Source organism: Podarcis liolepis (assembly GCF_965112155.1).
Source record: "Podarcis liolepis genome assembly, chromosome: 13".
NCBI classification, from domain to species: Eukaryota; Metazoa; Chordata; class Lepidosauria; order Squamata; family Lacertidae; genus Podarcis; species Podarcis liolepis.
The window spans coordinates 32,323,295-32,351,039 of NC_139573.1; the positions used below are offsets into that span (position 1 = coordinate 32,323,295).

The 27,745-nt window shown below is 46.6% G+C and overlaps 1 protein-coding gene across 1 annotated transcript; it reads left to right on the forward strand.

Annotated features, from left to right (window-relative positions):
- Window positions 1-27,612, forward strand: KAT2A (lysine acetyltransferase 2A). Its single transcript, XM_083469634.1, is given in 19 exon segments — window positions 1-54; window positions 56-313; window positions 2,395-2,518; window positions 4,209-4,354; window positions 5,697-5,786; window positions 6,088-6,269; window positions 7,291-7,482; window positions 8,463-8,569; window positions 9,305-9,415; window positions 10,675-10,811; window positions 12,009-12,217; window positions 14,457-14,583; window positions 15,769-15,879; window positions 17,952-18,095; window positions 18,614-18,728; window positions 20,463-20,499; window positions 20,648-20,711; window positions 21,924-22,008; window positions 24,231-27,612. Coding segments are annotated over 19 exon segments (2,472 nt in total). The 5' UTR covers window positions 1-15; the 3' UTR covers window positions 24,425-27,612.
- The last annotated feature ends 133 nt before the right edge of the window (window positions 27,613-27,745 follow it).

Below are 27,745 nucleotides of genomic sequence, written 5' to 3' on the forward strand. Positions count from 1 at the left end.
ACCCCTATCCTGCACATGCGCAGTGGCGCCCACGCGCCCACGCCGCCTCGGAGGGGTCCCGGGCATCATGGCGGAGCCGGAGGTCTCATCGCAGGCTAGCCGGGCCCCGCAGGCTAGCGCTCCCTCCGTCTCCACAGTGTCTGCGGCCACGGCTCCGCCGGTAGTGGGAGGAGGTGGAGCCGGAGGAAGCAGCAGCGATCCGGTTCGCCCGGGGTTGAGCCAGCAGCAGCGCGCGAGCCAGCGTAAGGCGCATGCGCGGAGCTTCCCGCGAGCAAAGAAGCTGGAAAAGCTAGGGGTGTTCTCAGCCTGCAAGGTACGGGGGCCCGGAGGGATCAAAAGACTGGGGATTCCTCCCGGCTACGTGGTCCAGCCATAGCTGCATCCTTTCTCTAGACCAGAAAAGATGTTGCAGACATAGAAGCTGTATTTGTTTGTCCGGGATGTTCCTTTACGTTTTTAATCGCCCATATCCCGGAATTCTATGGGCAAATGGCAACAGTTGGAAATAAAATGTTTTTGGATGTAAGGAGCTGCCTAACAAACCATGTGATCCACACTGTCTGTTCTGATTTTCTGGTAATGGGCCTCCGTGGTTTAAGGCAAGGTCTTTTGGATTATGCCTGCCTGAAATCTATTGCCTGTTGATGCCAGGGAGTGAACCTGGAATTTTCTGTTTATTATATTTTGCTCAGCTATAACCCCATTTTAAAAATAATAATACAGTAATTATAATATGCATGTTTAGAAAACAATCATGAAGTGAATCTTGAAATATGTAGTATCTCTAGCTCAGTTGGTAGAGCGTGATACTCTTAATCTCAGGGTTATGTGTTTGAGCCCCACGTTGAGCAAAAGATTCCTGCATTGCAAGGGGTTGGATTAAATGATTCTTGTTTTCCCTTCCAATTCTTCTAAAGCCTTGTATCTGCCCCACCTGAAAGAGCAGTACTGAGCTTTATGGCGGGAAGCATGGTGTTGGTCATAGCTGCTAATTCTAATCATGAAATTCATTTCCACAAAAAATGAAGCTATTGCAGCACTTCCAATTGTGGTCAGTGCTATTCCAAATCATGAGTGGCCCCACTGAAGTTAATGGGCATGACTGACGATTCATTAATTTCAGTAGGTCTACTCTTGAGTAGGAATAGCATTGGATACAACCTATTATGCCTGATCTAGTACTAAATATGTGGATGAATCAAAGGAAATCAGTATCTGGAGCTTGGTAATTGTGAGTGATGAAATGGAACTTGGTTTTTTTCAGCTTCCCACTTCTGGTAGTTGTGCATCTCTGCTCAAGGATTCCCGTGTCCCTTTTCTGCAGTCAGGCAGATGAAGTCATTCCCACTGTATCTTTGCAAACCTCCTTTTGCAGTCATTTGCAGCAGCATAGTGATATGTGTGGGAAGCGACTGTGCATTCCGTAACAGGCACCACATAGAATGGCTCTGTTCTGCCTTAAAACAATGAGGGAACCGATTAAGTTGCATAAACATTTTTGCATCCCCCCTCCCCATTTTTAGTGGCTGTGATTTTATGGGAAGCAAAAATGGACACAGAAAGAGGGAGGAAGCACATTCCCATTGCCTTGGCCACCTGAGTCAACTTTCCTCTGTGCTGCGGCAGTTCAGCACACTGAAGCGGCAAGTGTCTGCTCAGACGCTCATCCAAGTATATAGGTCCTGCCTGTCTGCACTGCGTTGCTGTCTGTGGGGTGCATGCTGCACCTGCCAAAGCACATTCTGGCACAACTGGAGTCTGATAGGGGCTTCAGAGAGATGCCATTGCATCTCTGTTTACTCATACTGGTCTCAATAAATAGTCAAATCTGACTTGCTCTATAATACGTCATCATGTCTGCTGCAATAAATTTATGATTGGATAGGATCTCGCAGTGATCGGAAAGGAGGTAGCTCTGTACATTAAATATTTTTTTAAAAAAAATGGTGCAGAAGCAGATCAGTAGAACAATGGCTGTAAACAGCCAGGGAAAATGAAGCCAAAAGGGGGTGAAGTTTGGTGTGTTTCCCCCGAAACCCAATCCAGGGTACATTTCACATAATAATAATAATAATAATAATAATAATAATAATAATAATAATAATAAAGTTTATTTATATCCTGCCCTCCCCAGCCGGAGCAGGGCTCAGGGCGGCTAACAACAATAAAACAGTACAAAAGTACAGCATAAACAACACTCTAACAACATCCCTTGAAAGTACCTTTTCTTTTTGCCTTAAACATGTCTGAGTGAAAATTCAGCATGGCTCTGTTTTTATTAAAGCAGCTTTTTACCTGTAACGTATTAGTTATGGTGTTCATGGATGTGAGCGTTGCCCCAGTTTTTTCTACATATAGCAGCCTTGCTCTCTCTCTTTCTCCCCACTCCTCCAGGCTAATGACTCTTGCAAATGCAATGGGTGGAAGAACCCAAACCCTCCCACAGCCCCCCGTATGGACCTGCAGCAGACGGTCACCAACCTCAGCGAGCCCTGCCGTAGCTGTGGGCACACGCTAGGTAACTCAGCAAGCCTCTCTCTCTCAGGCTGTTTTATTCCCAGCCCAGGTGAAGGCACTTGGGAGTCGGGAAGAGGACGTCCCCATCAAGTCTACCACCAGCAAAAGTGATGCTGTACTGTGAAAAATGCCCTTCTCCTCTGCCATATATGAAGCATCCTTTATTAGTTGCTTCAGACATCTGGTGGAAACGTGTTTTTGCCCAGGCGTTCCCTGACCCATAAGATTGGACCCTGTTACTTCTGAATGCCTTATTTTGGCTGTTCCTACTTTTATTTGTTCATTAGTATTTATTTTGACAGCTTATATACAGTACTGCTTAGTTATGATTGTCTCTAAGCAGCGTACGAAAAACCTTCTTTTTAAAAAAAGGGTAGAGACCGTGTCCCTGCTCACTTTGCCCACCAATCCCACTTGCTTTCCCCATGGTGTGCAAAATCCCCACTCCCCCACCATCACCCCACTATCCTTATGATGAACTGCATCCTTACATTTGTATTATATGTGAAGGTAAAAAAAGAAAGCGCTCCTGTTCTTTGGGTGCCAAATTCCATATTGGATATCAGACTTTATTTGGTGGTTATTTAAAAAAAATTAAAAACAGTTTGTTTCATTTTTATCTCAGTCTGTCTCCATCAAACTCAGGCCAGTGGACGTGGTTCCCCCTTTCATTTTATATTCACGACAACCCTGTGAAGTAGTTTAGGATGAGAGGCAGTGACTGACTCAAAAGTCATCCAGTGTGTTTTGTGACTGAACTCACTGCCCTCTGTCCTACTTTAATACTCTGACCACTATACTGTACAACAGGGGTGGACATTGAGTGGTGTTCAAATGTTTGTGTGTATCATCTTTTATGACAGCTATACCCTGTACTTTAGCCAAAAGACGTCTCTCACTGAGATCTTTACTATTATGGTCCTGGCACTGCTCACAGGACCAAAACGGGACCAAAAACTTCTAGGGTGGCCAGGTGCGGTCTTCCAGGCCTTGAGACTCTCCCTTAGGTCACACCCCTCACCAGTCCTGCTCTACACCCTTCTTGCCTGCTTTGCTTCTCTGAAATGTGATCTTGAATTCTTGAATTCCCTGAGTGGAAGTGTGTGTGTGTATCTTGAAATCTCTGGTTGCTGGCATGTATCGTACTGTACAAAGGTAAGAGTTGCATCTATTGCTTAGATTTCATTTGCCTTTAGTCACACCCACCACTGGCCCGTGGCCCCCAGAATGTTGCCTGCAACGGAATGTGGCCCTCAGGCTGGAAAAGTTTCTAAAACTGAGTTTCCTGAAGCTGGGTCTCCAGCTATTTTTGGACTACAGTTCCCATCATCCCTGACCACTGGTCCTGCTAGCTAGGGATTATGGGAGTTGTAGTCCAAAAAAAACCCCCAGCTGGAGACCCAAGCTTGGGAATCCCTGTTCTAAAAAGACATGACACATGAAGAAAAGGGAATGGGGAGGCCAAAAGGAGTTGTAGTCCAGCAACAGCTGGAGGGCCACAGGTGCCCCTTCCCTCCTGGACAGAATCTTGCACACAGCAGACCTATATAATGTAGATAAGCCCCACTAGTTGCTAGATAAAGAGAGTATCTGGATGGTGGCGGGGTGGGAGGTGGATGGATGATGAGCCTTTGTTGTGCTCCATCCCATTTGGGTTAGACCATGACCTGATTTCTCTCACCTGCCCTCAGCTGACCATGTGTCTCACCTGGAGAATGTCTCTGAGGAAGAGATCAATCGGCTTCTGGGGATGGTAGTAGATGTGGAGAACCTTTTCATGTCAGTGCACAAGGAAGAGGACACAGACACCAAGCAAGTTTATTTCTACCTGTTTAAGGTGAGCTCAAAGAGGAATAGTGCATTGCAAAATGTCCACAGTGGTGGTTGGGGGTTTTCTGGTGGGGCAGGTGGTAGGGAGAGCAGAAACTCAGCTGAATACAAGGAAGTTCTCAAGATCTTTTAAGTGGCTGTTTCACATCAATGCTTTGGTTGTTGGTTTTTTAACTGCATTTTTTATTTGTTTTCAAGAAATACACACAGAAACAAACATTGTACATATAAGCTTGGAGTAAGTTGATGTTTTATGGATCTGTTGTTGATTTTATCCTTATACATTGTACTACGCCTTGCTGTATTTTTATGAAAATGTAGATTATAAATTCGTAAATGAAATAATAGCAAGAGCGCTCCCAGAATACATAAAGTACAGAAAGGAGACTGCAGCCACCACCCTTGCAATGTATCCATGCAGTTCTGCAGATCAGCTTGGGCGAGTGCTGCTTTTGTTCCAGAGGGTGTGGACTTGCGAAGATGGTTGCATGAGCTTTGTGTCTTGATACCATTTTACATTTGCTCAAGATCCTATGCCTTCCACTTCCCTGCCCCCAACTTCGTTGTTGTTTTGTTTTCCTTGTCATATTAATTCCCATATTTTCTTGTCTGCTTAATCGTGGCAATAGTTGGTTCTGAAATACTAATGCAGAAATAACTGGAGACCAGTGTTGAAAAGTGTGGGAGCATAGGAAGATGTCTTGCGTTGAGCCAGACTACCGGTCCCTTGAGTTTAGCATTGTCTGTGCCAAGGCTGGGGAGCCTATGGCTCGCCATTTGGTGTTGGGCTACCATCTAGTCATCTTTGAGCATTGGACATGATAGTTGGGGCTGCTAGGAGTTGGAGCCCAGCAACACCTGGAGAGCACAGGTTCCCCAGCACTGGCTGGCAGCAGCTCTCCAGTCTTTCCCGGGCCTACCAGGAGATGCCAGGGTTTGAACTTGTGATGCGCTGGCATGGACTTGTTGTGCACCTTAGATGGAAGCCATTCTGAACAGATTGTGGGCATCCCACATACCTTGGAACATCTTAGACAGAACTAGTAAAACCATCTCGAGGTGGATTTGAAATAGGAGCGACAGAAGGAATAGAAGAATATAGTATCAACGTGTTGGTATAAGAGAGAGAAGGTATTGTACAGCAGGGGGGAGGAATTAAAACACCACGGAAAATGGAGTGGGAAGTCGAGAAAATATAAATTTATTAGGTATTGAAGTAAATATGTCAAACTTTTGAAAATTCAATAAAAAATTAATACCAAAAAAAACCCCTACAAGAAAATAATGGGTGATTCCCCCTGCCTTTTTTTCCTTGAGATTAAAACAATTTCTTTCCCCCCTCTCCACAGCTCCTAAGGAAATGCATCCTCCAGATGAGCCGCCCGGTTGTTGAGGGCTCACTCGGAAGCCCCCCTTTTGAAAAACCAAACATTGAACAGGTAAAAAGATGCCTTGAGAGATGTAAAATGCCAGGGTGCATCTAAAACACATGTTTGGCTTCCTGTGCCTAGAAAAGGCTGTATTCCCCTCACAGAGCTCCAATTATCAGAGTAGTTTAATTCATCCCTCTTCACTGGGAACTGTGGGAATGGTTGCTCTGTGAGGGAACTAGGGGGGCTCCTAACAACTGTATAAATCGTAATTTGGGGGGTAGGGCTCAGATGGCAACCCAGTATGCCGGAGACCCCACAGAAGTGTAAGGCTGCTATAGCTCACCTGGCCTTCTGTTCTCCCTCTCAGGGCGTCTTAAACTTTGTGCAGTACAAGTTCAGCCACCTGCCCCCTAAGGAGCGACAGACCATGTTTGAGTTGTCGAAGATGTTCCTTCTGTGCCTAAACTACTGGAAGCTGGAAACGCCGTCTCAGTTCCGCCAGCGCTCACAAAATGATGATGTGGCAACGTACAAGGTTAACTACACCAGGTGAGCTGGGGGAAGCGAAGAAAGCAGAGCCCAAGTCTTAACTTGTGTCGGGAAGTTTTTAATGTTTGACGTTTTATTATGTTTTTATATGTGCTGGAAGCCACCCAGAATGGCTGGGGAAACCCAGCTAGATGGACGGGGTATAAATAAAATAATAATAACAACAACTATTATTATTATTATTGTTTATTATTAGCAGCAGGGCTAATCTCCAATGACTCACTTGCATTGTCAAGTGTGGTTTGGTGACTTATTGATGAAGATTAACGCTTCTTGGCAATTGCATTTCCATATTTCTTTAATAACTACAGCGAAAAAACCACTCAATGCTTCTCAGATGGGAGCCAGAGGTGAAGGGAGGGAGCTGATCCTGCAGCAAGCAGAGTCACTTTTCATTCACCAGTGGAAGAAGTCATAGCGACTGCCGAAACTCTGCTGCCCTAATCATGAATGCTGCAGGGGAGTACAGTTGTACCTCGGCTCCCAAACACCTTGGGAGTCAAACGTTTCGGCTCCTGAACAATTGAAACCTGGAAGTGAGTGTTCCGGTTTTCGAATGCAGCCAATCAGAAGCCATGCTTTGGTTTTCGAACGTTTTGGAAGTCAAACAGACTTCTGGAACAGATTCTGTTCAACTTCCCGAGGTACGACTGTATATGGGACGTTCTGACCTCAGCAAATTTTCTTCTCCCTCTGGCCGCCTACCCCCGTTGGCTGATTTTTAAGAGGGCGTCTGAGATGGCCTGTACTCGTTCTCCACCCGAGATGGTGCTGGATTGGTCCCCTAGTCCACATAGGCAGAGAGGAATGGAGGACTGCATTGATTCAGTTGTATGTCAGGATTCGGCCGATTCACCTGGAGGCATGTGCACTTGGGGAGGTAGAGGAGGTTTTCGAGGAAACCCAAGTTCAGAAAGAAAATGTTGGGAAACGCTGCCATGACCTAATAATTCCATTTCCCCCTGTTGTGCTAATAAGTCCTTGCTGCCTGTGATACCTCTCTGGCCTTCCCTCACCCTAGGTGGCTGTGCTATTGCCACGTCCCCCAAAGCTGCGACAGCCTCCCACGCTACGAAACCACCCAGGTGTTTGGGCGCAACCTCCTCAAGTCCACTTTCACGGTGACTCGCCGGCAGCTGCTGGAGAAGTTCCGCGTGGAGAAGGACAAGCTGGTACCAGAGAAACGGACCCTCATCCTCACCCACTTCCCCAAGTAAGGCCGGTTCCATGAAGCTACAGGAAAGGGGGCTACGCAGCTGCAGCGGGTTGTGGTACCATTGTTGGTACCCAATTTAAAATAGGCCCATTGAAATTAATAGATTTAGTTGGATACAACACTTTGGGTGCAAAATGGCAGCTCTGAGGAGTCTGAAGGCTTATTTCCCTCACAGAGTTACAATTCCCAGAGTTCCTTGGGAAGAGGGGTTGATGGTTAAACTGCTCTGAGAATCATAGCTCTGTTTAAAGTGGTGTGACACTGACGGGGTGCCAACTGTAAGGGACTCTGGGTGCCTGAGCACCCAGAAAATAGTTGTGAGTGCTCAGCACCCACACTGCAGGACCCCCAACACAACGTTTGGTGCCTTGGAAAGCAGCGGAAGTCATGTCCGAGGTCTCAGAACCTGACTTCTGGTGCCACCAGAAGTCAGGTGCCAAGGCCAGGGGGCGCACATGATGACATGTCGCAGCGTGACATCATGGGCACCCATAACCTAGGATCCAAGTCAGCTGTCTTGGGCACTAATATGAATGTACACCACCGATGCCTAAATCTGGTGCATGATTGGCCAGTCCCAATTTCTCATTCACTTTCATGATACTTTGGCTCCAGCTCATGCATGGGATTATTCTTTGGTGACTTGGTGTCCTGCTAGGTTAGCCATCTCTTTAGCCCTCTTTAGTTTCCTGGGGACTAAGGCAATTCTGGGGGCCAGTAAATTGCTGTTTCCCAGTGACCTCTTTTGACCTGTTTTCAAAAAAGATGTGAGAATGGAGGCTTGAGGGAGACTCACTCACAGCTACATAAGGTTGAGCATCATCTCCATTTTTAAAAGGTGGGGATTTTAACCCAGGTGGGATTTTAACCCAGGGCTAAAGCTTGAAGTCTCTGCCCCCACTGCATTGACACTGGGGTTCATAAGACTCCTGAATATGTTTTGCCCTGCTGATTCCCCTCCATTTCTCCCTGCCCAGGTTTCTATCAATGCTCGAGGAAGAAATCTATGGGGAGAGCTCACCAATCTGGGAGGCCGACTTTACTATGCCGGCGTCAGAAGGAACCCCACTCGTTCCCCGGCCAGGTGTGTATGTCTTGGAACCCTTTTTTGGCAGCCGTCTGTCCTCATGCAAATCTGTGACACAGCCTTATGGTGGTCAGCTCTGACTTGCAGGAGCTTTCCAAAGTGTCAAGCAGGGGTCTTGCCCAGTCTTGCTACCCAAGGTTGTTTTAACTGGTGATTTGTACGTGGGGCCTGCTGCAATCAAAAAGGGAGGGGGGACCTGTAGGTCTGCTCTGACTAGGACTGGCATTGGCCACAACCCATTAATTCCCAATCAACTTTCTACTGATTGGGCTGTGTGGATTGGGCTCTCTGTTCCCTATTCGTTTTGTCTCAAGATCCTGAACATCAACATTACAGCAGTCCACTAAGCGTTTATAAATGACCATTGTGGGTTTAGCTTTCTTTAAAGATCCAGTCATATCCTCCAGCACTGTAGGAGATCCTGAAACACTCAAAGCTGATGGTCCTTAGACATCGACATCCGAAGGTAGCATGACTGGAGAGGGTTGCAATTCAACCCTTGTGGGTGGGTGCTATCTAAACCTCAGTAAAAAGGGGTAACCCATGCATGCCACCCTGAGCCCCTTAAAATGGGATATTTTAGGTATTACGGTGTAAGTTGGCTGCTTGTTGTGGCTATACGTTATGTACCTGGGGCAGGTGAGGGTGGGTCAGACGATTCCTCCTTCATTTTCTGTTGCAGCTGCTTCGTGTCTTAATAGGGCTGTGTGTTCTTGGTTTTTTTCTGTGCAGCAATCAGCACCGTTCCCGCAGCCAGCACTCCGCTCTTCAGCAAATCTCTGAGCTGCAGTTCCTCCTTGGCTTCCATTAACCTGGATGGCAGCTCATTGGATTCTGTGCCAGGTAAAGCCTGTAGTGTAGATGTATCTGGAGAATGTCCAAGCCAAACATCTTCAGCGAAGGGTTTAATAATAAGCCCTTGCTAGGAGACATCTGTTTTTCCCTTTGCAAAAGTGTTTCTTGAACAACCAGCCAAGAGTTTTGCAAACTCAGAAGGTTTTGTACTGAATTAAAAGCCGTTGGTTCATTCCTAGCCTCCTTGAGTCTGGGGGCACAGCTGGAAATCCAAGAAACATGAAAATAAATCTTGCTAGATCAGGAAAATGCCCCAACTAGTCCAGCATTCTGTTCTCACAATGGCCAACCAATAATAATAATAATAATAATAATAATACCCCGCTCATCTGGCTGAGTTTCCCCAGCCACTCTGGGCGGCTCCCAATCAAGTGTTAAAAACAATACAGCGTTAAATATTAAAACCTTCCCTGAACAGGGCTGCCTTCAGATGTCTTTTAAAGATAGGATAGCTGCTTATTTCCTTCACATCTGAAGGGAGGGCCTTCCACAGGGTGGGCGCCACTACCGAGAAGGCCCTCTGCCTGGTTCCCTGTAACCTCACTTCTTGCAGTGAGGGAGCCGCCAGAAGGCCCTCAGCGCTGGACCTCAGCTGAACGATGGGGGTGGAGACGCTCCTTCAGGTATACAGGACCAAGATGCCTTTGCGAAGCCTGCATGGACAAATTGAGTGCAACAGCACTCCACACTTGAAGATTCCCAGTAACTGGCATTCAGAAGCATACTGCCTCCAGCTAATTGTGAAATACCCATTTTGCAGAAGAAAAACGGGGGATGCTCAGAAGCCACCCACCCACTCTCCAGTGAGAGGCAGACTACCAACACGCTCCAAATAAATAAAACACAGACAAAAGAAAACAGGCAACATACGACCCCCAACCAAAAAACCCTCCTTTTTATAAATATAGATAAAGAAACATTGGGAAGGGGGGCCTGGTAGGCAGCATCTAAGGGAGCTGTGGTGCCCATGAGGGCCAGGTTTTGGAACCCAGCTCCACAAGTATTGTTTTACTCGCAATCCATTCATAAGCTATATTTAACTGTGTCTTAAATTTGACCCTGCAGCTCAAAGCTACCTGTCACGTAGGAGTAAAACCCAGAATCAGATTTATGCATACGCTGTTTGCTAAAAAAGAGCGAGAAGTTAACGTTTCTGGGAGTTACATCAATCACTTCAGCCTACTATTATTTTTTGGGCATAGGCGTATATAGAGCCTGAGGCCTCATTCCTTTTCCCTGTCGCACAGGTGAGAAGAGGAAGCTTCCAGAGAGCCTGACGCTGGAGGATGCGAAGCGGATTCGCGTGCTGGGTGACATCCCGATGGAGCTCGTAAACGAAGTGATGTTGACTATCACAGATCCAGCAGCCATGCTGGGACCTGAGGTATGGCAAGCAGGAGGGGCATAAAGGAGTGGATATTCACCAACTTTTTGGGAATCAGTTTCTAGTCTGAGGGACATATTCTTTTTGGGGGCAACTTTTCAGGTTTCATAGGCCGCTGCTGGCCAGGGCCAAAGGCAAAAGTGAATGTAGGAGCAGGCTAGTTTTTGCCCACACTCAACTCCTCTTTCACCTCCATGCCATGACACATTCCAGCCAGACAAAAGACATTGGAGAAGGGTGCAGGCCCCTCAGGAAGGGGTGTGGCCTGGGGAGAGTCTGTGGGGCTAATAGAAAGGCTTAGTAAGGCACATTTGGCACAGAATACAGCAAACCAATCTCAGCAGTTGTCACGCTAATTGTATGGTTCAGTTCCGGCCCGTTGCATGAACCCAAGCAGATCTTCAGCCCCAAGTACTCATGGAACTTTAGGGAGAGACTTCCTAGGTTGAGACACATGAAATAACATTATCTTGAACTAGTGGTGTTTTGTTGTTGTTTTGGTTAAAAACAACAACAAGAGGTTCTGCTCCTCGTACACCAGCATGGTGTAGTGGTTAAGAGCAGTGGACTCGTAATCTGGTGAACCGGGTTCGATTCCCCGCTCTTCCACATGCAGCTGCTGGGTGACCTTGGGCCAGTCACACTTCTCTGAAGGCCCTCAGCCTCACTCACCTCACAGAGTGTTTGTTGTGGGGGAGGAAGGGAAAGGAGATTGTTAGCCGCTTTGAGACTCCTTAAGGGAAGTGAAAGGCGGAATATCAAGTCCAAACTCTTCTTCTTCATCATCATCATCATCATACGTGGAGGAAAGTACCTAAACCTAAGAATGATAATACACACACAAAGCAAAGAGTGTAACATAATGAAACAGAAAAAAACATCAAGCATTCCTTGGCTAATTAAAGCTTAGTGTTGCCTTCGATTTGCATTCCAGTCCACATACACTTCCCAAAGATTCAAGGAAAACAATTTTCTCTGACCTTATCTTCTCTTAATTGGTTTGTGACGCCTTCCAAGTTGGTTTTTTCCAGGTAGGCAAAGCCATGAGTCAGGCACAAGTTAATCCCATCATCCACAGACCACATACAGGTTTTATTTTTTTTTTAATTTAATATAATATAATGGTCCATTTCCTTCAGACCTTGCATGTTAGCATTAACGAGTTCTGCCCGTGTTCTGCTTTTTCTTCGCTCCCAGACCAGCCTGCTGTCCGCTAATGCAGCCCGGGATGAGACGGCCCGCCTAGAGGAACGCCGCGGCATCATCGAATTCCATGTCATCGGCAACTCGCTCTCGCAGAAATCCAACAAGAAGATTCTCATGTGGCTGGTTGGGCTGCAGAATGTATTTTCACACCAGCTGCCTCGGATGCCCAAGGAGTACATTACCCGTCTGGTTTTTGATCCGTAAGTTGAGCAACGGCCCTGGTTCGTGAATGGTTGCGGGTAGGAACAGGTGTGTCATAAGACAGGTGCTGTATTAACACCACAACCCACAACCCCCCCGCCCAACCCTGAGTCTTTAGAATTGGGAAAACTTAAAAATCGGTGCAGATTTATCGAGTAAAGACTCAAAGAATATGAACGTAGGGACTTGCTTCCAGAACTTTCAACAAAAGGTTTGCCGCCAAATTAGGATGTGAGCTGAGCCTCTGTTCAACAGCTTAGTCCAGTGGTTTTCAACCAGTGTGCCGTGGCACCCTGGGGTGCCTTGAATGATGGTCAGGGGTGCCGCCGGCAACACTGGCCTCTGTGCCTCTTTCCTTCGCTCCCTCCTCTGATGCCCTCTTGCATCTCCCAAAGGCTTGCACAGCAGTTCGTTGCAGCAGCCCTGGCTACAAGCTCCCCAGATGAACAGTGCCTCTGGGGCTGGCCGGGGGTGCTTCCCAGGCCCCTGTGGGGCAGTGTGAGGAGGCATCTCTCCTTGGGGCAGGGTGGGCAGCTCAGAGACGAGGGGCAGCAGCTGCGGCTACCCAGAGGACTCCCGGTGGGGAGGGGAAAGGATTCTGAGGGAACCCTCCACAAGGGAGGGGTAAAGGACTACCAGCTCTGCAGGCAAGGGGTGACAGAACAGAGCTGCTGAGCCCCACGGGGTGCCGCAGAAAGAATGTACAGTGGTACCTCTAGTTGCAAACGGGATCCGTTCCGGAGGCCCGTTCACAACCTGAAAAGAACGCAACCCGCGGGTCGCAATTCGCCGCTTCTGCGCATGTGCGTGACGTCATTTTGCATGTCTGCGCATGCGTGAGCGGCGAAACCCGGAAGTAACCCATTCCATTACTTCCGGGTAGCCGCGGGGCGCAACCTGAAAACGCGCAACCTGAAGCAAACGTAACATGAGGTATGACTGTAGTTGGTCAAGGGAGCCGTGGACTCAAAAAGGTTGAAAACCTCTTACTTAGTCTCTTCTTTCCCCCTCGCTGTACTGTGCAATATCGTTTGTAAGTAAGTTGGCTGGACACAGTTCCCTCACAGTGTTCTGTGGCTGACCCTTCCTGCTGAAACGCCACCTGATTGACAGAAGAAAACCATGCTTAAGCAGAAAAAATAATTCACAATTCCTTTCTTTTAGTGTTCTGCACAATATATATAGCCCAACGCCCAACACTGCTGTTTCCATCTTGACAAAAAGGCTATTTTTAGGTGTTAGAGCAGGGATGAGGACTCACTGTGGCCCCAGTGGTCAGGAGCTGTAGGGACTTGCTGGGAGTTGTACCCCAAAAACACCTTGATGGCCACTGGTTCCCCATCCCTATGTTAGAATGTTTACGAACATTCTGCAGCAGCTCATGCTTCCTGGGTTGTAGGCAGAGGTGGCCTGCAGGTTAGTTGTGCCATACTGCCAGCGGTGCCTCTCCTGTCTATTCTGATAAAGGGACAGAGGGTTTATCCGCATTCAGGCTTAACCTTGTGTAACAATCATTCCTGCCTCCCTGGATAATTTCAGTTTGTTCAGGTGGAGCAGGGAAAACAAAGTAAGATCTCTCAAATTTCCAGGATTCTACAAGAGAAGCTCGGACTGTTTAAAGTGTGGGGGGCGGGATTGTTTGCAGATTACAGGCAGTCACTGTTTGTTTGTTTGTTTGTTTGTTTGATTGATTGATTGATTGATTGATTTATATGCCACCTTTTTCCTCCAAGGAGCTCAAGGTGGTGTCCATTCTTCTCCCCCTCCTCATCTAGTCCCCACAACAACCTTGTGAGGTAGATTAGGTGGAGAAGCAGTGGCTGGCCCAAGGTGAGCTTCATGGCCAAGTGGGGGGTTTGAACCCTGGTCTCCCACATCCTAGTCTAATGCTCTGACCACTATGCAACACTGCTGTATATCCCTTTATTCAATTCAGTCCAGGAAAGGTATAGAGTGGGATGAGAGAATAATGATGCTCAGCATTCACCTCATAGGAATATAGGAAGCTGCCTTATACGGGACTGAATCAGTCTGTAGGCCCATTTTGCCCAGAATTAGCTATGCTGGCTGGCAGCAGCTCTCCCAGTATTTCAGACAAGAAATCTTTCCTAGCCCTAGCTGGTGATGCTAGGGTTTGAGCCTGGGGCCTTCTGCACGCAGAGCAGATCCCGTACCTCTGAGCTTACAGCTCTTCTGCAGTCCAGACACTTCCATTCATTGCTCTGCTTTTCTTCACAGCAAACACAAGACTCTGGCCCTGATCAAGGATGGCCGAGTGATTGGCGGCATCTGCTTCCGAATGTTCCCCACCCAGGGGTTCACAGAGATTGTCTTCTGTGCTGTGACGTCCAATGAGCAAGTCAAGGTAGGGTTGCTGGAGGTGGATTGTGTTACGATGTGGGGTGGGTGTGTTTGTGTTATGTGTATGTGTGAGTCTACCTGGCCAGGAAGGGCAATAGCCCAAGGCAAGGGGTGGAATTGAGCTCTACAGTAACGTTTGAGATCCTGCAGTCGATCGTAAACAAGTGCAAAGCATCCAGAAAAGTGGGAGCAAATTTAGAAAGCGTTCACTATTCCCGCCCTCTAACTATATTGCTGTCGTCGTTAATAAAGAAGTTGCTCTGTGAATGGATGGGCATATTGGGCAGAAATATGGGGAAAGGGATAGGCCAGAAATGGGTTCCTTCAAATTATTAGTTTTGGTTTATTTATTTATTTATTTATTTATTTAGCTAGCTAGCTAGCTAGCTATATAACTTGTAGAAGATATCTGAAGGTGGCCCCGTCTAGGGAAGCTTTTTAATCTTTTTATTATGTTTTTATATGTGCTGGAAGCCACTCAGGGTGGCTGGGGCAAACCCAGTCAGATGGGCGGGGTACAAATAATGAAGTTTTTATGATGATGATTTCATTCCAGGGGAGTCCTGAATTATCCCAGAAAATGGTAGGGGGAGGGTGTTTAAATGTCCCACTCAAGTAAACCACACTGCACTTATATGCATGTTGCGTCTACATACCCGCACAACTGGGACCTGCAGCTTACTGTGTGGCATTCTGCTGTTCAGGATTCCACTCCTTATCCCTTCCTGGTTTTCTTTCCCCAATAGAAAGCATTACTCAGATTATTGCTCAGAAGTATTGCTTTTAGCATGCTCAGTCCACACTGAACTGTTTCCTCTCCCGTTCAAGTATGATAGGTATGTATCTGTCTACCTATTATACTGATACCTCACTTTAGATTCTTAATGCCAGAAGAATAGTAATTTAATTTCCTCAGAATTTTAAAATTTCCCCCTCAGAATTAATTAAAAATCAATGGTAATTTAATGTGCCCATGCTTATGGCATTCACTGTTCCATATTTATTACCTCAGAACTGGCCATTACTTACCCCAGAATCAATTTTAAATGGAACTCATTTAATTTTGCCATGCTTAATGATATTCTGGGTCTTCCTGCATGAATCCTCAAGTCATCAGATTCTTCCCCCCCCCCCCCCAGCGGTTTGCCACTCTCATTCTTTCCTCATTCCCTCTTATGTCTCCTTGTAGGGTTATGGGACCCACCTGATGAATCACCTGAAAGAATACCACATCAAGCACAGCATCCTGTACTTCCTCACGTACGCTGATGAATATGCCATTGGCTATTTCAAGAAGCAGGTACTACAGCATGGTTGATGAAGGTTTATTTAGAGCCAGCTTTTGCCTTCATGGTTCCATAAAGAACTCAGAAGTGCCTCTCCAATGGTCTCTGTGACAGGACTTGCAGTGAATTTATAATGGTTATTTGAAATCTTGTTCATTCTGTTGTTGAACTGAGGCACTGTCAAGCAATTCCTATGAGGTATATTGTCACGTGGTACTGCTTTGAAACTCAATTTTGTTTGCCAATTGAATTTATTACCGCCTGTAGTTTGATATATTAGGTTGGACCCAGACTTAATCAGTTGTCCTTGGTTCATGTTAAAATCAGTGGGACTTAAGTAGTGGCTAATTTGCCCCATTGGTTTCGGTAGGGCAGCAAACTCAGGCCCTATCTGTACTATACATTTAGAGCAGTCACGACTTCCTGGGAACTGTAGTTTGTAAAAGGTGAGAGTTGTTAGAAGACCCCTGTTCCCCCTCACAGAGCTACAGTTTCTGGAGTTTCTTGGGAAGAGGGATTGAATGTTACAACTGTCTGGGAATGGTAGCTTTGTGAAGAGAATAGGGATGTCCTAACAAATCTAAACAATCTTAACAAACTATAGTTCCCCAGATTCTTAGGGGGCAGCCATGACAGTTTAAAAGTGGTGTGATACTGCTTTAGATGCATAGTGCAGATGGGGCCTTAGCCTGGTTCCAACTGTTGTTATGTTGGCTGCATTGACAGTCTTTTCTGTTAGCTGCTTTTTGGTTTCCTTTTGAGAGAGAGAAGTGAGTGGTTAATATTAAGTGAAATGAGAAAACTGCCACCTGCACTTTTCATGGCTAGCCTGTGGGACTGAAGAAGAAGAAGAGTTTGGATTTGATATCCCGCCTTTCACTCCCTTTAAGGAGTCTCAAAGCGGCTAACATTCTCCTTTCCCTTCCTCCCCCACCACAAACACTCTGTGAGGTGAGTGGGGCTGAGAGACTTCAGAGGAGTGTGACTGGCCCACGGTCACCCAGCAGCTGCATGGGGAGAAGCGGAGACGCGAACCCGGTTCCCCAGATAACTAGACTACCGCTCTTAACCACTACACCACACTGGCTCTTCACAGTTCTGTGCAGAAAGAAGGATCACAGTTGCTCCCCAGAGGACTTTCAACCTAGAACAGAAAGGTGCAAGTCAGGGCTGGCGATTGAGAGGACCCAGTGATTTTTTTGCTTAAAAAAAATATTTATGAGGTGCCAGTACTCGTGGTGTTAAAGTGCTGTGGGTACCAACACAAAATGGCTGCCAAGGGCAACTCAAAATGAGATGCTGATATTCCATACCAGTGAGTTTTTCCACATAAAAGAGCCTGTGTATGTCTGTGGGGAGGGGAGGCATTCGCTTTTGGGCAGGAGAAGTCCGCAGAGCTTTCAAAAGCAAGTCTTTGACTCTGACTCTGCGAATCTCATACATATAGATGTGAGCTTTGATGTGCTCAACATGTACCAGACTAGGTATGCCTTATTGGTTCTCAATGCCAAAGACAGTGTACATTTAAGAAGTGCACGTGTGAGAGACTTTTTCAGTGGCACAATGCAGAAGGTGGTTGTTTTGCACAGAGCTAATTGAGCATGCTGGAGCCTTGGCTTTTGAGTCAGCATTCCCTCCTCTTCCATCCTCATAAGGACTAGATACTTCCATTGTGTTGGGGAGGGAAAGAGGGAGCTAGGGTCAAAGCTTTCAGGCGAGAGAAGGGCACCATCTCAGTGCATGAATAGATTCATGCTTTTCTTTTTCTAAGGTGGTATTGTTATTATTATTATTACAGTGGTACCTCTGGTTGTGAACGGAATCCGTTCTGGAGGCCCGTTCTCAACATGAAAAGCCCTCAACCTGAAGTGCTGTATCTGCGCATGTGTGCGGCGTGATTTGGCGCTTGTGCCCATGCACGATTTAGCGCTTCTGCGCATGTGCAAGCGGCGAAACCCAGAAGTAACCCTTTCTGGTACTTCCGGGTCGCCGCAGGACGCAACCTGAAAAAAACGTACCATGAGGTATGACTGTATTATTATTATTATTATTATTTGTTCTGAAAAATTTCATGTCTGGCCTCCAGGGCTTCTCCAAAGACATCAAAGTCCCCAAGAGCCGATACCTTGGCTATATCAAGGACTATGAGGGAGCTACCTTGATGGAGTGCGAACTGAATCCCCGGATCCCTTACACAGAGCTCTCTCATATCATCAAGAAGCAGAAGGAGGTGAGGAGGTAGAAAAGGAGAACAGTGAAATGTGCAATTGTTCCCAGAATTCAGTATTCAGAAGGTTGCCAGTGGCCGCTTTGAGGAGGGGCTGTAGCTCAGTGGTAGAGCATTTGCCAATGATCTCAGGCTAAGTCCCCAGCGTCCCCAGGTGTAGGGCTGGGAAGGACCTCTTCAGGAGCCACTACCTGCCAGTGTAGACAGTTCTGAGCTAGATGGACCCAATGCTCTCACGCTGTAGAAGGCAGTTTCCTGTGTACCCCATCCTGAAATGGAAATTATTCTGAAACAAAAAACATCACACACTGTAATTATATAGAATTCAGAATGTTGGCAACCCAGAGAAACATGCCTTTTTGATTCTGGCCTGTCGCCCGCCCTCTGCTGTGCAAATACACAAGTTTAACCAGCCCTTTGTTGGGTGATCCGTTATGGCCTTTCCCCTGGAGCTGGTCCTGCAGGGGTGACCTGTGGGGATGTCAGTCCAAGGTGCATCACCTGCTCTCTTCTCCCTACAGATCATCAAGAAGTTGATAGAGAGGAAGCAGGCCCAGATCCGCAAAGTCTACCCCGGCCTCACTTGCTTCAAGGAAGGTGTTCGGCATATCCCTATCGAAAGCATACCAGGCATCCGTGAGTGCAGCTGGGTGGTAGCTGGGTAGTCTTTGGGAGAGTGAGCATGGCTTGTGGCATGAATAGTGCTGTGATGGGAGCAACTTCCTCCATGATCTCTGGCAGCTTCCCCCCAACCTGTGGCCTTCCAGGTATTTTGGACCCCAGCTCCCATCAGGGCCCAGCCAATGTCTCCAGTTGTCAAGGATGAAGGGAGTTGTAGTCCAGCAACAACCACCAGGTTGGGGAAGGTTGAATTTGGGCTTGCCTTTTTCTCACCTTGCACGCATTCACTGCTTTCAGTCATCAGGAATTGCCTCCACGACAAGCTTGTTGAAAGGGTTCAGACTTGGGGCAAACAAGATGCCCTTGTTAGGTTCTTATAAGAGGATTAGACCAGTGTTTCCTGGACTTGGCTCTCCAGCCGTTTTTGGACTACAACTCCCATCATCCCTAGCTAGCAGGACCAGTGGTCAGGGATGATAGGAACTGTAGTCGAAAAACAGCTGGAGACCCACGCTTGGGAAACACAATGGACTAGACAAATCCATGGAGGACAAGGCTGCCAATGGCTAGTAGCCACAACGGCTATGTTCTGTGCCACTGTCGGAAGCAGCATTTCTCTGAATACCAATTGTTGGGAATTGCAGGTGGGCAAGGTGCTGTTGCACTCATGCCCTGCTTGTGGGGTTCCCACAGACATCTGGCTGGCCACTGTGAGAGCAGGACGTTGGACTAGATAGGTCATTGGCATCATCCTTTGTACATCCTTGTGAAGGCATGGTGGCAGATCTCTAGCAGAAGAAGCCAGTAATTCTCCTCCCCATTGCCTCCACCATGATGGTGCCATACTCCTCTGTTCTAAAGAGGTACCTATTTCAGCGGCTTCATTGCCTCTCTCCTCCAGAGAAGACCAACCAAGGAGTGTGTGATGTGTCGTGGGGGCAGGGTAGAGGGCCTTTTGTGATCCCCAGCAGGTCCCTAATTTGGGGTCACATTGGCCATGTTTTGCTTTTTTTAGTTGTGTTTTGTTCCCTTCAGAGTCTGGTCAACAGCCAGGTATAAAACTGGAGAGAATGTTCTCCCCAGGTGACACTGCGGACTCTGGTGAATTTTCAGCAAAGGACATCTATTGGGGACGTGACCTCAGCCAGCACTCACTCATCTGGGGTTAGGAAGGGAGGAATGTCTGTGTTGGAAGATAAAAGACACAGGGAAATATGAAGCCCCGCAGTTAACATATTTTTCCCGTGTATAACACGCCCTCATGTATGAGATGACCCCTATTTTTCGAACCCCAAATTAAGAAATCTATATGGTGGGCAGCGGAGATCGCCCTGAGTTGTTGAGGTTTTTGGAGGGAGGTCACCCTTCTGTTGTTGGGGAGGTTGCTGTGACCAATCACCCACACGCCTTGCTGCACCCACCAATTGCATGCCACAGCCCCTGCAAGCCTCACTGCAGCTGCAAATCGCACACTCACTCTCCGCAGCTGCAGCCGATCGCCCGCATGCCCGCAACCCCCTCTCTGCATTCACTCTCCATATATAAGATGGCCCCCAATTTTTGCCCATTTTTTTAAAAAAGCAAAATACATTATCTTCTACGTGTACAAATGTGGTGTTTTTTACAAATTGACTCCAGCGCTGTGGGGACTGCTGCTTGCTTGCTTGCTTGCTTGCTTGCTTGTTTCTGAGCTGGGCCTGGGTCATTTGTTACTTTTGCAATGATACAGGGACTCTCCTTCTTTTCCAGGAGAGACAGGATGGAAACCCTTGGGGAAGGAGAAAGGGTAAGTCATGTGACAGTTTTCATGTTCTCCCCCTCGCAATGCTTCCTCTCTCTTGCAGCAGCAGCAACAAGATCTTGGTCCTACCTTAAGAGAGTCATTCAAATCTCTCTTATTAGCTGATGTTGTAGACTGTGAATTTCTCTTGCAGGAAGGAGCTCAGGGATCCTGACCAGCTGTATACAACCTTGAAAAACCTCCTAGCGCAAATCAAGGTGAGTTGTCTGAATGACAATTTGGTGAGGTGGGGCGGTGCAGGGAGCTGGTGGTGCAAGCAAGATTTCTCCACCTGATGTAGTGGAGAAATAGTTGCATGTTGCAGTCCTAGTTTCGCAGTATTGTCCAACCCACACTTAACTGGGGAAAGATATCCTTACCCAGCCCATCTTCAGAATATGTTTGGGGCATTTTGGATTTGTGTGTAACAGGGGTGACAAACTGAATCTGGTCCAGAGAACTGAATCCCTAATTCCCCTGCCCACCAGCAGGCTAGCTTTGAAAAGGTGGGTGGTAGTGTTCACCTGTCAATCACCTGACATCAGGTGATTGACACACCTTCCCAAAGTTCAAAGGGCATCGCTGTAAGTGTGCGTCAGCTGGTCGGTAGTTACAGCAACTGCCTTTGAACATACACTTGGAGCACACCTTCAGAGGAGCTCACTGCAGCAGCCTGCAGAGGAAAGAATCCTGCATTCAAAGGAAGCAGTTTGGATCAAAACCACTTCCTCTGTGGGCTGGGGCAGGACCAAATTGGACTCGATAATTAGGCTCCTGTTCTGGAGGTTTTCTGCAACTCATGGAGTGAATGGAGGCAGATTGTGGGTGGTGTAAGGGTCTTTTGTTTTACACTCATACAAGTTTTGCAAGATGCACTAAATTTTTTTTAAAAAGCTGTTTTGTTGTAAATGCAAACTGAAAACTTTTTTCAGGCTCCTGCCCACGTATTGTTTTTCCTAGCTGTTTCTCTGGCCTCAAAAGATCAACCTTCTTGTTTAGCTCACACACACAAATTTTCACAACAACAACAACACTTTATGAACTGGAGACCATTTCCAAAATAGATTAAAGACCGTTAAAAAAAATCTAAACAGGGAGAATAAAGCTATTCCATTTATTAAAACTGAGGTTCATAATGTGTGCATGCATTTGAGTTACACAGAACTCTTCCTCTGGCTGGCTGTTTAAAAGGGTAAAAAGGGATAAGAGGTTTTTTAAAATGTTTCTGACTGAGGCCTGCCCACTGCCAACATCACAGTTTCTCTTTTTAATCTTCTTTTAACTTCTAGCCAGAGAACTGTGTTACTTGAAAAGCTTTCACACCATGTTGTGGATCTCAGTTAGTTCTAATAAATGTATTTAATCTCCCTGTTTTGGAAAGGTGGCATTACTGTTCTAACTAACTGGCTCTTTTTCTCCTTTCTGGCCAGACCCATCCCAGCGCCTGGCCGTTCATGGAACCAGTCAAGAAATCTGAGGCTCCAGACTACTATGAGATCATCCGTTTCCCCATTGGTAGGTAGTTTGACTTGGCCCTTGGTTAGAGGATTGATAAAAGTAAGGTGGAGTCAGTATGGCTGTTGTGAAAATATTTCAGATGGCAGAATTGATGGAGATTAATTCCTGGATCATAATCATGCCACAGGGGTGAAGGGCGTGGATTTCAGATTCCTGAGACTTGGCGCTTTTCTGTTCAATACATTAAAAGAGTTCCTAATTCTGCTAAGGGCAGAAATGAGCTTAGAAAGGTAAATTCAGTGTGATCTTGACATTTTTTGCTGCATTCGCTTGTGCATCTGTGGTTAGGAAGAGGTGGAGACTGTTGTTCATTACATACTGCATTGCCCCATGTATAGATAGATTTCTCCCCCCAAAAAATCTTCAGAGAGTTTCCTTCTTTGCACTATACATTTAAAGCATTATACCACTTGAAACAGTTATGGCTTCACCCCCAGTGCATCCTGGGAACTGTAGTTAGTACGGGCTTTAAGAGTTAGTAGGATACCTCTATTCCCCTCATAGAGCTTGCCGCTCTCAGAGTGGTTTAACAATCAACCCCTCTTCCCAGGGAACTCTGGGAGCTGTAGTTCTCTGAGGGGAATAGTGTCTCATAACAACTCCCTTAACTAACTACTGTTCCCAGGATGCCTTGGGGGAAGCTGTTTATAGTTGTATAATACAGCATGGGGTCCATTGTGCTGGGGACACCTGTGCTGAAGTGTACTACTTTGTACTTCTGTATTTTTGTGATGACTAGGGGTTTTAGCAAATAAATCTGACTAGCACCTGAACTCAGAGCAAACAGCCACAGACATCCCTTAAACAGCCTTGCTGTTCTTGCTATAATTTGCTTTTGTGTCTTTTTCCTCTTGTGCCCCCTGCTCTACCCGGTCTACTTCTCACATAAGCTGTTGCCCATTTCTGTTGATTATGAACAGAGGTTTATGAGCAACGAAGCCATGCATTATCCACATTATTTTTTTTTATTATACCCTGCAGAAGTTCCAGAAGGCTAGCTTCGTTAATCTGTTGCCACAAACCCAACAGAGGGTCTTGTGGCACCTTTATGGTGGCATACAGCAAAATAGCGTGCAAGGATTTACACTGGCAATGCAGAACTTTCTTCTCCCTCTTCACTGTCCCCAAATCTGTTCCAGGGGTTGGGAGAAACCCTAGAACAGATTTAGGGGGCTCCTGGGGGGGGGGGAGTTTCATTGCACAAGCAGAAATCCTTGTGCTGACAGAACTATTTCATTACTGCTCTGTTGAAAAGCTCGAATCACATTTATTACTGAAAAGGCTTTGTGAACCACGTCATCAGATATCTCAACTGTAGTCCTAAACCGATAGACATATATATATTCATGTGGCTGCTGAGTTTGGAGAGGAGTGAGATTAAAGTACAGTGGTACCTTGGTACTCGAAAGGCTTGGCTCCCAAACAAATTGGCTCCTGTATGCCGCAAACCCGGAAGTAAATGTTCCGGTTTGCGAACATTTTTCGGAAGCCGAACATCAGACGCAGCTTCCGCTTGAGTTCAGGTAGCTCCTGCAGCCAATCGGAAGCCACACCTTGGTTTTCGAACGTTTTTGGGAGTCGAACGGATTAAGTTTGAGAACCAAGGTACCACTGTACCACAAAAAAACAACCCTCAGTGGCAATTATATATAGAAGCAAAGTGGTTCCAGGGATAAATGACAAAGCAGTGTTGTTGATAACACAAACATCCTGGTGTACTGGTAAGCTAATTGTGATAAAAACCCACTACAGTGGTACCTCAGGTTAAGTACTTAATTCGTTCCTGAGGTCCGTTCTTAACCTGAAACTGTTCTTAACCTGAAGCACCACTTTAGCTAATGGGGCCTCCTGCTCCCGCTGCGCCGCCGGAGCACGATTTCTGTTCTTATCCTGAAGCAAAGTTCTTAACCTGAAGCACTATTTCTGGGTTAGCGGAGTCTGTAACCTGAAGCGTATGTAACCTGAAGCGTATGTAACCTGAGGTACCACTGTATCTTGATATCAAGCCACGTGCAACAGAATGGATGAATTGTGATTAGCAGTTTCCAGCTAGAATCTTTTATTATTATTACTATTATTATTATTATTATTATTATTATTATTATTATTATTATTATTATTATTATTATTATTATTATTTCTTCTTTGAACTGGTGGCTCTTCCTGCACAAGTGACCTTCTCCCCTCCAACCCCCTTGCCTCCTCCCCTGCCTCATCAGACCTCAAGACGATGACGGAGCGGCTCAAGAACCGCTACTACGTTACCAAGAAGCTGTTCATCGCCGACTTGCAGCGCATAATCACCAACTGCCGCGAGTACAACCCCCCCGAGAGCGATTACTGCAAGTGCGCCAACACCCTGGAGAAGTTCTTCTACTTCAAGCTCAAGGAAGGGGGCCTCATCGACAAGTAGCAGCATCTGGGCTTATTTCCCCCCACACCTCCGTCCTTCCATCTTGTGGGGACTCTCTTCCGGCTTGTGGCGAACAGCTGGCCGCTTCTCTGCTGCCTTTTGCCGCGTCTCACGCACAAACCACATCTGGGGTTGGCTGGATAAAAGAGCTTTTCCTTTTTACGTGAGGGGGCGTGGGATGTGCACGGGTGCCATCTCTGTTGCATGCTTCTCCTTGCCTCTGAACAGACTGGGATCTGCCATCGGCCCTCTCGAATTTCCGAGCCTTATCACTCCATCCGTTGGGTCTTCCTTCTTAGAAGAGAGTCGTGTGGGAGTAGTCTGGGAGATCACCCCAGAAAAAGATTCTCAATCCTTGCATTATGCATCCGAAACATGAAAGAGGGGTGTGAGAAGCCCTCTTCCCCGCCCCCATTTTTCCGTATATGTCTGTGGGTTTTCTTGTGCTTCCATGTATTGGGAGAGTTTTTCACCTGCTTGCACTTCATCCTTGCTTTAAGATTCAGCCATTTCTTCTTGACATATGAATGTAGAAAAGGAGCACTTGAGGGGTAGAAGAGGACCAGGAGAGTTGGGGAGACTTTATTACAGACTTCAGCAATAAAGAGGTTTCTTTCCCCACCCCCCTCTTCAAAAGCCGTTGATGGGACCATGAAAAACAGAAGCCCTTCTTTTTGTTTTTGGCTAACTCACAACTTCCCACTATCCTGTTTGAATGCTGTTGGCCTGTCCTGTAGAGCTGTGTTTCCCAAATGTGGGTCTCCAGATGTTTTGAAACTACAATTCCCATCATCCCTGACCACTGGGTCCTGCCAGCTAGGGATGATGGGAGTTGTGGTCCAAAAACAGCTGGAGACCCACGTTTGGGAAAAGCCCTGCTGTAGAGGAAAGGACCCCTTTTGAACCTTAGGCTAAATTGTGACTGCATTCACCAGGCAGCTCATTCCGTTTTCACGACTTTCCCCTAAAAGTTAAGTTCCACTTTATATCTGAATTTTCACCTGACTTAAAAGCCACTTCCAGAACTTTAGTGCTCATTTATGTGTTATTTGCTTTGCGGGGGGGGGGTGTCTGTTTGCAAATGATGTGGAAATAAGTGCTAAACTTGCCCTATACTTTCCACAGTGGTTCCGGAAGTGGATATTACATTGTGTGAAAGTGCAAATACAATGTGGAAAGTAAACTTTTAGGAAAACGGCGTGAAAATTGAATGACCTGCCAGGTGAATGCAGCCAGTATATAGCTGCAGGAGGTGGGCAAACAAGTAAAGGATACGGGGGGGGGGGGTAACCCCCTTGCTCAGTTGCCAGATTTTACCCTCTCAATGCTTACCAAAAGCCTGATACTGGATTGGAACTGTACACCCCACTGCTTGGTGGTGGTGGTAGTAGTAGTAAATTCTCTGCATACCAGACCAGAATTAGCAGGTCTGTGACCCCTCCCCACTGCTGGACACTTGGCTGTCTGATCACTCTATCCACAACGTATGACCCATTCCTGATTATTTTCTGTCCTGCACTTACATCCCCACACCTATTTGATCCTCTGCATCTGAGTTTAGTCTTCATCTCTGCACTTAAAACTTTTGCACACAGACATTGTCCCACCCACTCTGTCAAGAGTAGCCAAGCTTTGGTGGGGGAAAATAATCAGGAACACAACTCAGTATCAGTGGTGTCAATGATTCCGTCCCTCTCATTGGAGCTCCACCCACCCACCCGCCTGCCTGTCTTCAACACGCACTTTCCTACGCATATATCTGTGAGTGTCTGCCATATTTGCTGTTTCTCATGCCTTGGTTTAAAGGAGGTACAGAGAGGGTCTTTGTTTTCTTCTTCTGAAATAGAGGCAGCCAGTTTTGCTGTTAACCAGATACTTTAAAATGATCATGGTGTTCTGATGACTTGCTGTAAGTTGCCAAGTTGGCACAGCCGCTCTCCTCAGGCGCCCTATAAATTTTGTGATGCTTAATATCTGTGTCACCATGTTGTGCAACAAAATTATAGCTCAGTTGTTTTTCTCTTGGCCATGAGAGTACAATTGTGAGGACATCAAACGCCCTAAGCCAGGCATGGGGAACCAGGGCCCTCGAGACTTTATTGGACTCCAGTTCCCATCAGCCCTAGTCAGTGAAGCCCAAAGATCAGGGGGTGATGGGAGTTGTAGTTAAACAGCATCTGGAAGCCCCACTCACCCACCCCATATGAAGAATTGCAGGCCTTTGTTGCAATAATTTCTGGGGTCTGGTGGTGAGAAAAACAAATGTATAACACCCTAGATCAGCTTTTTTCAACCTTGGGTCCCTAGATATTGACGGACTGCAACTCCCATCATTCCTAGTCAGCATGACCAGTGGTCAGGGATAATGAGAGCATCTGGGGACCCAAAGTTGAGAGAGGCTGCCCTAGATAATAGTGGCATTTTATTGGTGGCCTGTATATTTAATACAGGAAGTGTAAGCTGCCCACCCCCACACACTTTTTCCCTTCTAGCACAGGTGTGGGGAACATTTAGCCCCCTCCCATCACCCCCCGCCATTGACTATACTTGCTAGGGCTGATGGGAGTTGTAGTTCAGCAACATCTGAAGGTTCCCCACATTTCAGTAGGTATGGGGTAATGGGAAAGGAGGGTTGGAAAGTTGGGGTGGATGGACAACTAGATTGTGTTCAGTTATCCAGCCTGCTTCAGGGTGATTTGCCCAGGTGGAATATACTCTGTTTTAAGTGCTTGCTGCCAGTGTCATCATTTTGTTGGGGCTGTGTGCGTCTGGTTAACACTTTCCCTGGGGTATTCAGTGTAAAACGTAACCCCCTCAGCTGCAAATTTGAATAAGAAAAAAAGGTTGCTTTGTGAAGTAAGTCAGAGATCTTCCACTTCATCCCAGTCTTTTCCTCCAACCTTGTGCATGCTCATCACCCTTCCTCCTCTCAATTACAGAGGAGTTTTTTGTCCTTTAAGCCTCTGAGGAACCTTATAAAAGCGGCATGGAGAGGGGGGGAAGCATTTGAGTGACGATCCACTTGCCTTCTCTTAAGTGACTGTTGCCTTACGTCCACCACATTTGTGTGCTTAACCTGTACAATTGCAGGGCCTGACTCTACCACTCTGGGCCTTTCAATAATGTTGCCATTCCATTTTTTAAATACATAAAAGGAAAAATAATAACAATATGTCTGAAATATAAAAGGTGTGTTGCTTTCTTTCTTGACCAACTATTGTAGGTTTTGTTGGGAACTTTACACTTAATAGCGAAGTGATTGCATATGTTTCAGTAGCTCTGGCTTTTTGTACAGCAGGCTTTGCTAAATACCCACATTAT